At 38.1% G+C, this 10,873-nt stretch overlaps 1 protein-coding gene across 1 annotated transcript in view; it reads left to right on the top strand.

The window, feature by feature from the left end:
* Positions 1–9,433, top strand: part of gabrb2a (gamma-aminobutyric acid type A receptor subunit beta2a) — a 45,379-nt gene extending 35,946 nt beyond the window's left edge. Inside the window, exons 7-10 of the mRNA XM_016549409.1 lie at positions 2,784–2,936; positions 6,516–6,760; positions 7,113–7,253; positions 8,961–9,433. Coding sequence (XP_016404895.1) covers positions 2,784–2,936; positions 6,516–6,760; positions 7,113–7,253; positions 8,961–9,305 — 884 coding nt within the window. The 3' untranslated portion in view covers positions 9,306–9,433. The remainder of the gene's footprint in view (positions 1–2,783; positions 2,937–6,515; positions 6,761–7,112; positions 7,254–8,960) is intronic.
* The last annotated feature ends 1,440 nt before the right edge of the window (positions 9,434–10,873 follow it).

Here is a 10,873-nt window from a genome sequence, read left to right as displayed (position 1 = left end):
ATTTATTTCCCAGCTGTTTACCTTCACAGACATAACCCACTGGTTTTTTTTGTAACTCGTGTTTTTAATGTAAACTTGTGTGTGAATGAGAACTTAGTTTAGTACTCACATGCTGTGACATTCGCTTTCTGTGCGTGTGCTTCGGATGTGTGCTCTCAGAAAACCGTATATCAGAATTTTTAATTCTAAACGCATGATTTCAGAGCGAAAAACATGATAATCAGAACCAAAACAGATGTTTTTAGCAGGTCCGAGCTGTAATGGCGCAGCTCTATTCTGGAAAAGGGGGCGGGGAGCAGCAGCTCATTTGCATTTAAAGAGACAGGCACGAAAAACAGCGTGTTTCTGCTTCCACTCAAAATAGGCATTTTCAAAATGATATAATAAATGATATGTGGAGTATTTTGAGCTGAAACGTCACACACATTCTGGGGACACCAGAGACTTATATTACATATTGTAAAAAGGGGAATAATATGTCTCCTTTAATGAAAAAATTTTTTTTTTACAATGAAAAGGGTATTATAGTTTTTTTTAAACTTGAAGTACAAAAACCAAAAGATATGATTATTCAAAAGACTTTCGTTACAAACAAAAATAAAACTAATATGAAATGGATGGGTCTCACCCTGAATTCTTTTATCAGTGCTTACAAAATGTAATCCGTTACTGATTCAAAATTACATGACAGAAATTGTAGTTAGTAACGTAATCCATTACATTACACATTTTAGGAAGACTACTTCTTGATTACTTTTAGATTACTTTTGACCTAAGTCTTTTATCACATTGATTTAAATAGATTAATCTTGTACCATATTGAAATAAAAATACAAAGAGAAAGAAAATATATTCCATTTGTTGATATTAAGAACATGAAGTGCATTAAACATTACATTACGTCAAGGTTTCACAAACTATAAAATGCAGGGGTTCATGAATTTAGGCTGAGAAAGATTAATTAATTAAATCATAAAACTGTAAAATGAAAATAAATAGTTTTAAAATAACAGCAATCAAAATAAAACATTTACTAAAAAAAGATAAAGCATTTATTTGTTTTCCTGCATGTCATGTGACTATTAACCAACATCAGAGAACCGAGAACATTCAAATGTGTTACTTTTAATTATTAATTTATTACCTTAAAATCTCAGGGGCACTTAAAGTAAATATATAAGCTGAAAGAGGTTCAGCTGACCAAATTTTGGGAATCATTGCATTACATGTAAATAAGAAATAATGTGAATTTGCGCATTTTAAAGTTTAAAAGACAAAAGCCTTATTAAAAGCCTTATTTTTATTAATCAAAAATGAATGTGTTCATCAGTAGTTGATGCAATGTTGAAATGTTGAGAAAACACTTCTTTAAATTGAAATGATTTCTGTAAATCCAGTGGTCAAATGCTGTGTGGCCTCTCAATTTTCTGTCCCGGACTAAAATGCATGTCTGTCCTGTTTTAACTGAAAGAAACTTGCACTGATTTATCTTAAAATATGCCAGTGCCACTGTTTCGTCTCAAGATGCACATCAGTAATGTTATTTTCTAAGACACGTTTATAAAAAAATACTTAAATTGAACTATGGTCTAATCCTGGCTTAAGCTTTTGCATGAATAATATGTAATCATGTAATCTATAAAAAGTAACTGTAATCTGATTACAAGTATTCTAAAATGTAATATCATCTAATTACAAGTACTTAATTTTTGGAATCTGATTACATATTCCAGATTACATGTTATCAGTTACTACCCAGCACTAATTTTTATTAACTACATTCAAAGCCTTCAAGTGCAACAGCGATTATACACGCATCTGTGAGCACACAGAAGACCGATATACGGCGATAAGCCTGGTATGAGCCCTACACTTTATCCACAAAATCATCACAAGCTGAAATGCTGTGGTGCAGACGTTATTGCAGACATAAATAGTTACAGTGTCCTTTTGCTAAACCTTGAAGCGATGTATGCGATGAGTAAGCATGTGAGTAAGTGCACATAATTTGTGTTTTTCTCCAGTCTTATTATCATCACTGGTCTGCCTTTCAGGAACAGATAAAGTCACGCAGTCTGGCTGTCTGACTCTACCCACACTCTCAGACACGACGCTTATTATTGCGACCTGTTCTGCCACCAAATATATATTTGAGGTGGCCTGTGTGTTTACTAGAGATGGACCAATGCATTGAATGATCAAATTAAAATGATCAACAATCTGCAATACAAGACAAAGACTGATGCTAAACAACAGTTTATTGATAATCAATTAGGTACACTACCATTCAAAAGTTTGGGGTCAGTCCAGTTTTTTTTATTGCATTAAATTGATAAAAAGTGAAGACATTTATTACTTTACAAATTATTTCTATATCAAAAAATGTAGTTATTTTAAATATTCTACTTTTCAAAGAAACCTGAAAAAAATTATGTATCACAAAAATATTAAGCAACGCGACTGTTTTCAATAATTAGAAATGTTTCTTGAGCAGCAAATCGGCATATTAGAATGATTTCTGAAGGATCATGTGACACTGAAGACTGGAGTAATGATGCTGAAAATTCAGCTTTGATCACAGAAATAAATTACATTTTAACAGATATTCACATAGAAAACAGTTATTTTGAATTGCAGAAAATGCTTCTTTTGCCATCATTTAAAAATTTTACTGATCCCAAACTTTCTATGGTATGACTACTGCAGTTTCCAAAATGGTATAATCCCTGGATGTTACTAGAGAGCATGAATGAAACTGTCCTTCTTTGTCTTTTTTGGACCAGGTTCTTATCCACGTCTGTCTCTGAGTTTCAAACTCAAGAGGAACATCGGTTACTTCATCCTGCAGACCTACATGCCCTCAATCCTGATCACCATCCTGTCCTGGGTATCCTTCTGGATCAACTACGATGCTTCTGCTGCCCGCGTGGCTTTAGGTGGGACATCTGATCATGTGATGTGTGTTATTGTTGGTTTGTTGGACTTATGATGAACACTTTATACTGTATCTCTGTTTTGTGTGCTCAGGGATCAGCTGAGTGATTTCCGGTACTTGTTTTACAGGCTCTTTTCTGTTTGCCTCTCTTTGCAGTTGAGTAATACATCAGTGACTGTGATTTTGCCAAGATGTGTTCCTGTATCAACATCCTTGTTGGTCATGGAACAACATTCCTATATTGTGCTGCAGTGATGGCATAATTTTGTTGGCCAACCTGGAAGTTAACGTCACCCTGGTTCCCTTGACAAAAACCCAATAGGAATACTAATTCCTGCAGCACTCTATTAACAAATCTGATTTTAGGTTCCATTTATAGTCAGATTTGAGATATTCCTACTCAATATCTCAGATTTCCACCTGTAGATGTGCTCCACATTCGAAAGATATAGAGAAACAAGAAATCAGCACTACGATTAGCTTTGCAGGTGTTCAGAGTCTCCTGCCAACCAAATTGCAGAGAATAAGTGGTGATACACATTAATTTTGCAGGTGTAAGAGTTTCAACAGGATCTTATAATGCTGGCGCTTCAACTCATTGATTCATTGCATTTGCTGAAACGGGATTACATCCCCCAGGGTGTCATCATGTTCATAAGACATCACAAGTTTCCAAGTTGGAAGTCCAATAGTCTCGCTTAGCCAGACTTTTAATTGAGGCCATAGGGTTTGGGATCTGAAGCCAGTTGGCCAAGGACAGCCCACTTTAGTAGGAAGAGGCGGTCTGACTGACATGTAAACCAATAACAGTTCATTTGTTCAATGTCAGCTCTAATTGTTCATTGCATGCCTTTAGTAAATCCTAACAACACCAAAAGAGGCTTTGTGCTGGCGCAAGCTGTTAGTAAATCGGTCCCACTACACTTTTCGTTCCACTGACTTCCATTCATACGCATGCGAATGTGGGAAAGCGGTTTAAGTTTGGTGAACTCTGACCCGCGAATTCGTATCAAACCACGTGACCAACAGCAGATCGATACGTCACAGCATGACCTCGTAGCTGAATTAAAAGAACAGAAATGTAAAACTGCAGCGCTGCCGGAAAGTGGAGTATTTATTACTGTATTTGTAATATGTTGAATTTAAGTTGCTGAATAAAAGATGCTCTCAGAGCGAGACATCATATCACCACTGTTGCAGAAAGTTTGCATCCTCAAAGTCTAGTGTGACTGCGACTTAAGACTGGTTTGAGCTGGTTTAAGATGGGCATGTGCTGGTTATAAGCTGGTTTAAGCTGGTCATGTGCTGGTTATAAGCTGGTTTGAGCTGGTTTAAGATGGGCATGTGCTGGTTATAAGCTGGTTATGAGCTGGTTTAAGCTGAGCATGTGCTGGTTATAAACTGGTTTAAGCTGGGCATGTGTTGGTTATAAGCTGGTTTGAGCGGGCATGTGCTGGTTATAAGCTGGTTTGAGCTGGTTTAAGCTGGGCATGTGCTGTTATAAGCTGGTTATGAGCTGGTTTAAGCTGGGCATGTGCTGGTCATGAGCTGGTTTAAGCTGGGCATGTGCTGGTCCTAAGCAACTAGCTCTTTCTCAGGACCAGCTCATAACCAGTTTATAACCAGCTCAGGACCAGCTTAAGCCAGCTCAAACCAGCTGCCATGCTTCAAAACATACCTAACCAGCATATGCTGGATTTTTCAACAGGGTCTACTGCAGTTTTCCATGTAGGATCAACAGAAGATGTTGATTCAGGAACATGTCTTGGCAAAATCAAGGTGATCTTAAAACATCTGTTCCCCACGAAAATAATTGCTCAGAGGTTGCTCTTTCATTACTCAAGAGATGCGGTCCATTGCTCAGATGTTTCTCCTAATATTTGTCGCAGAAGACTGTAGAGAAATGTTTGAATGCATTTGTGTGGTTATGCTTTCCTTTGGGCAGTACCTGCGTGTGCTCCAAAAGAGGAGGCTCAAATTGCAAATGAAATTGTATGATGCTTGGACTCAAGTGGGTCTTAAATCTGCCTCACTCCAGTGAAGAGTGCTCAGCTCCAAACTCTATTAGGAGTGCTCTGTAGCCTCTGCTGATCTGCATTGATGTATTACTGCTGATTAAGCTGACAAACTTTCCTTCGGTCGCTCTTTACTGATGTGTTTTATGTCCAGGGCCATGTTCCTGCCATTATGACAAAATGGCTTCTTGTGACACTGATACTTCGGGGGGAGACGGTGGAGAATAGATCACTGATGATAGGGAGCCGGGCCTTTTGTGTTTGGGTGAACTTGTCAGAATGAATCTGTCTGCAGTGAGGGGCATGTGACAAAGAAACACATGTCTCAACCTTGCTGTATTGTTTAAACAGAAATGCAGCAGCTCTATTACAGACTTGATGTCTCGTTTTCTCTACATGGCTTCAAAATGATCGCTTGAGCTTTCTACACTGAACATGTTTGATATGCATGAGTGAATTTGACCGAACAGAGATGATGATGAACAAATTAAACATTTGGGAATATGGGAGAAATCCTGATGAATTGTTCTTTGACTAATTTGGCAGATGGTTAGAGGTGAGCGTACAGGCAAAGATCCATCAAAAAACTAGACATTTTATAATATACATGCACCGTTCAAAAGATTTTTATGATGCATTAGAAAATAAATCAATACTTTTATGTAGTAAGGATGCATAAAATTGATCAAAAGTGACAGTAAATGCATTTATAATATTTCAAATTCTCTTTAAAATAAATGATTTTCTTTTAAACTTTCAAAGGAATCCTGAAAAATGTATCATTGTTTCCGCAAGAATATTAAGCAGCACAATTATTATATACTGATAATAATAAATCAACATATTGACTTCTGAAGGATCATGTGACACTGAAGACTGGAGTAACGATGCTGAAAATTCAGCAATTAATTGCATTTTAAAATATATGAAAATAGAAAACAGTTATTTTAAATTGTTATAATATTTCACAATATTACTGATTTTACTGAATTTTTGATCAAATAAATGCAGCCTTGGTGAGCAAAAGAAGTCTCTCCTTCACTGCTTGTTTTGTGAATATCTTCAGTCTGATTGCTTAATAATAGCCTCAACAAGTTGTAAATTTTAAGGTACGACTCATGTGATGAGAACTTTGTGAGGCGAGTTGCGTGAGAGCGAACAAACCTAAACCTAAACTCGAGTATTAACTTTCGTCATGCAACTCATCCCACAGCGTTCCTGCTACACTACTGCTCCCCGAAATGGTGCTTTTCTCCAAATCCATAACCCTAAGTAGGATATGAATAGCACATCTCTAGGTATATCTCAATGCTAGCCCTGTAGCTCGCAGCACTTATTTTCGGTTCGCATTTGCATTAGTGCATTGTGTTCAAGTTGATTGTTGTCAGAGTTTTCATCCTGGTTTCGAGTTAGAAGATGACACATGAATAACCTCTGTAATTGCTTCGTTGGCAGCTCCTACTCAGTGCTTGCTGGATAATTACGTCTCACTTCTCTTGTTAAATAAAGCTGCATTTGACTTGAGCTGCACTTAATTATGCCTGAACGCTTTCTCTGAACTCCAGGTATCACCACCGTGCTGACCATGACCACCATTAATACTCACTTGCGAGAGACCCTTCCCAAGATTCCCTATGTGAAAGCCATAGACATGTACCTGATGTGCTGCTTTGTCTTTGTGTTCCTGGCGCTGCTGGAGTACGCCTTCGTCAATTACATCTTCTTCGGGAGAGGCCCTCAGCGGCAGAAGAAGGCGGCGGAAAAAGCCGCCATGGCCAACAATGAGAAACTCAGGCCCGACCCCAACAAGGTACTGCCGAGATTTCCACACACACACCTCACTGGTTTGTTGACAAAGGCCTCTGGTCAGTAGGTGGTCGGTTCTCTGAGGTAATATGTTGTGTGCTTTCAGGGTCAGATTGTTAAAACACCGGATGCATAGCTGTATTTTTTCCACTGGCATAAGCTTGTTCACCAACCGCAACCTAATGGGCTTTTACCCTCAGAAACATGTGATGAAATATCCGGGAGATCGGCGCAGACTTTTGTTAGCTGTAAACAACAGACTCACGGCTGGCGGGGCCTCTAGGGCTTTCCTTCTAATCTCATTGAAAGAGTTGTGTCTCGACCTCTGTAACAGTGCTGATTTTGTATGCTTGCAGTGGTTGGTGGGAAGTGTAGTTCAGAGAGACGATGCTCTCTATGCCAGAATGAAACAGAGGGAAATTGACGGGTATGACTCGATGTGGGATCCGATCTTTGCCGAGGATGCAGCATTAGGACTAGGCGATCAAAGACTTAAGGTACTGAATATTTGACCCTAAGTCAAAAAAATGCAATGACTCTGCATCGATAACCAACCCAAGCTCTTTCTGTGACTTTCTTTTCTATGACTTTCTGTTGTTGTTCCTTTAGAGTAATGATGGTAGCCATCATCATTTCCACCATTACGTTGCCCTGCCCTTTTTTCAGTTACCATTTGCACCCGAGCCTTTTCACAGACGCTCATTACTGTTTGATCGCCCAGCGTAGCATTTTGTGCAATGGACGCTTATTAGCTTAAAGACCCGTTCACACCACGGATGATAACTATAATTTGGTTTAATAATCATTCTAATTCTATGAGAATATATAGGGTAGTCCACACTACAACTATAACGATAACAACACAGAAGAAAAGTGTTGGGGGTGATGCATTACAAGTTACGTAATCAGATTACTTTTTTCAAGTAACTAGTAAAGTAACGCATTACTTTTAAATTTACAACGAGTTACTTTTTCCAAGATATATTTTCAAAATACCTGAGCACTTCTATCAACCTGAGGCTTATTAATTTCACTTTTGGTGTGAAAGGGCCCTTACAGTTGACAAAAATATAACTTTTGGATTTTTTGTTATTAAAAAAAACTAATAATCAAGCCCAGCCCAGCTGACAAAAAGTAACGCAAAAGTAACCTAATGCATTACTTTCCATAAAAGCAATTCGTTACTTTTTTAATGGAGTAACTCAATATTGTAATGCAAAAGTAACTTTCCCCAACACTACAGAAGAGCGATATTGTCGAAATGATAAAAACATTGGCAGCCAATCAGAAATGCAGATAAATGCATACGATATAATTTAAAGCAAATGATATAAAATTGGTCAAATTAAGCGATTAAACTTCTGTTACCGAATATTAAACCTACTGAATGTTCAAAACAGATCTATTGACAAGGTGAACAACACGACGGGGAACTGATTAGTCTCAAATTATATGAATATATATACTGATAAATAATTTTATCACTAGTTACAGTAGCTTTGTTACAGTAACATTAGCAGTTAGCAAACCGCATTAGCAATGTTTACATCGCAAAGGCAGCTTTTGCAGGATAATTTTGATGATTAGTGAGCAGCTTAAGATGTAATAATGCTTAAAATGAACACTTGTAAAATGTAAAAGTAAAAAAGTATAGGGTTATCGTGGAAAGTGAAAGCGGCATTTCCTTACCTCCATCTCTGCAACCTGACTCCTCACTGTTGATCTAGACTTTTGCCTTCATATTTTTATTTGCATTTATTTGGCTGATTTATACGCAGACAGAATTTTAACCATACCATGGATATTATTGCCTGCTGAAAAGCTTTACTCCACAGCTTACCATGAGTGCAGTATAACTATCGCTGACGATTCATTTACTATGGTTGTACTGCATTCATCGTGGTTTTAAAGGGACAGTCCACTTCTTTTCAACATCTAGTTCATGAAATCCATCATTGTGCATCATTTCAACATATGCAAAAAAAGCATTACCCTGCGGTCTGTGATTCAAAGAGAAGATGTTCAGTAAGCAAAGGCGGCTTCCAGTTACATCCAAAAAGAGTTTTGAAAATATCTTACCCACAGATCTCAGAAAAAATGCTGGTTTTGCTAATATAATGTATAGAGGGCTCTTCAATAATGCACTATTTGATGACGGTGATTCTTAACTAGACCTGATCCTACAATGTTGCTTCTCTCTCCAGATGACCCCCGATGATATCCGGCTGACCACGGTTGAGATGAAGAACGAAATGGGTCCGTCTGATCTTTCCCGGGGTCTGGGTGACCCACGTAGCACCATGCTAGCCTACGACAGCTCCACCCTTCAGTACCGTCGAGCGGCCATGGCTCGGCAAAACTACGGCCACAGCGCGCTGGAGCGCCACGCCACCCAGAAGAAAAGCCGGCTCAGGAGACGGGCTTCCCAGCTCAAGGTCAACATCCCGGACCTGTCCGACGTCAACTCCATCGACAAGTGGTCGAGGATGATCTTCCCCACCGTGTTTTCCTTCTTCAACATAGTTTACTGGCTTTACTACGTGCATTAAAAGCATCCGCAGAGCAGAACGGACCAAAAAAGAAAACAAAGAAGAGTAAAAAAGAGAATAAAACAATACACCTTTTGCTGATTTATTTCAAATATATAGCGTAAAGACTGAGGAAAGACAGTCAAAGTTAAAAAAATCAGGACGGACTCTTTTGTTTTTCGTTCTAAAGACATTGAGGAAACACATCGGCGGCGGAACCGGAGAAAAAACACGCAGTACAGGGCTTGCTCCAGAGTTTCAGTATACCACTTATATTTGTCATATGTAGATTACTCTGTGGATCAAATATTTATGCTTGTCTTTGCATATATTTTAAGGATTTGTTTTTTGGGTTAGTCGTAGCCAACTGCATCCGAGAAAGCTTTACAAAAGGAGTCGGTCTTGAAAGTCTATTTTCCTAGAGTTAAGCTGTATATCAGATATCTTTTAAAAGCATGCTTTGGTTTGTTTTCTTTATCTCATGCAGAGAGCCGGAGCACAATGCATTTTCAGTTGACACTTTAAAGGTTCTTCTGTTCTTTCAAATGAGTTTGCAGGATGCAATGCAAAGACGCTGTCAGGAAGCCATACAGGGTATTTTCACAACAGGTCCTTTTACTATTGCTTTTGGTTTTTTGATGTTGGGCCAACAAGGAAACTCAGCCCTATTAAAACAACAGTTTTATCTGATGCAGGGGAAATACGAACAGGCTGGGCCACGACGAAGGACACATGGACCATTACCCTGGTGGTTGGACTGTGTCAACAGTGCCTAGGCCGTGTAAATGCTAGACGGTCCTCATCTCTACACTGTATGAACTTTGTGTGGTGAGCCGCTGAGGGAGAAACGGCTGTTTAACATCTCTCAAGTGTCTCTCGACACGCAGGGGTATTGGATGAGGCAAGTTAGCCTCAACGGAGAAAGACGCAATATATCTGTAAACCATTAACACTATCGATAGATATAAGTTGAAAACTAGTAGCTGATATTACATCATGATAAAAAAAAAAAGAAACTTTGATTCAATAGTTATAATATCAGATGTTAATGTTATGGTTCATTATTTAAACGTATTTTTTGGTGTATTAGATTTCTTAATGTCGAAGACTTTGGTTGATGAAAAAAATCTTGCTTCTTAAAAATTGGGCGAAGGATCTGAATCTTTTTCAAAGGCCTCAAAGCGCACCAGTTGAACTTAAGCAAGAAACCGATCATTGCTACTCTGAAATTTATGGTAACTATCACTTCAGTTTACTAAGAAGGATCTGGATCATACAATCAAGGCATCTGTCAGGCAATTTTGTATAAAATCCTGTAAATTATAATGATATTTCATAATGACCTGTAAATATATATATATTGTGTAATGATTGTCAACAATAATGAAAATGTATCTAAATTAAATTATTAAAGCTTAATGAAGCTTATATCTCTTAAACCATTACCTTACAGATTTTTCCTTACAGTTTTACGGTGGCTTCAGTCAGAAAGGATTGAGTTGAAATAGTTTACTCAGGGCCGTAACCATAGACATTGAGGGGGACAATCGATACCAATAATTAGAAATGGCCAAATTGATCCCCCAATG

The sequence above is a fragment of the Sinocyclocheilus rhinocerous genome, unplaced genomic scaffold (genome assembly GCF_001515625.1).
Source record: "Sinocyclocheilus rhinocerous isolate Xijiao unplaced genomic scaffold, SAMN03320098_v1.1 scaffold1696, whole genome shotgun sequence".
In the NCBI taxonomy this organism is placed as follows: domain Eukaryota; kingdom Metazoa; phylum Chordata; class Actinopteri; order Cypriniformes; family Cyprinidae; genus Sinocyclocheilus; species Sinocyclocheilus rhinocerous.
The sequence above is the reverse complement of the archived record's forward strand: the minus strand, read 5'-3'. Positions and strand labels throughout refer to the sequence as shown.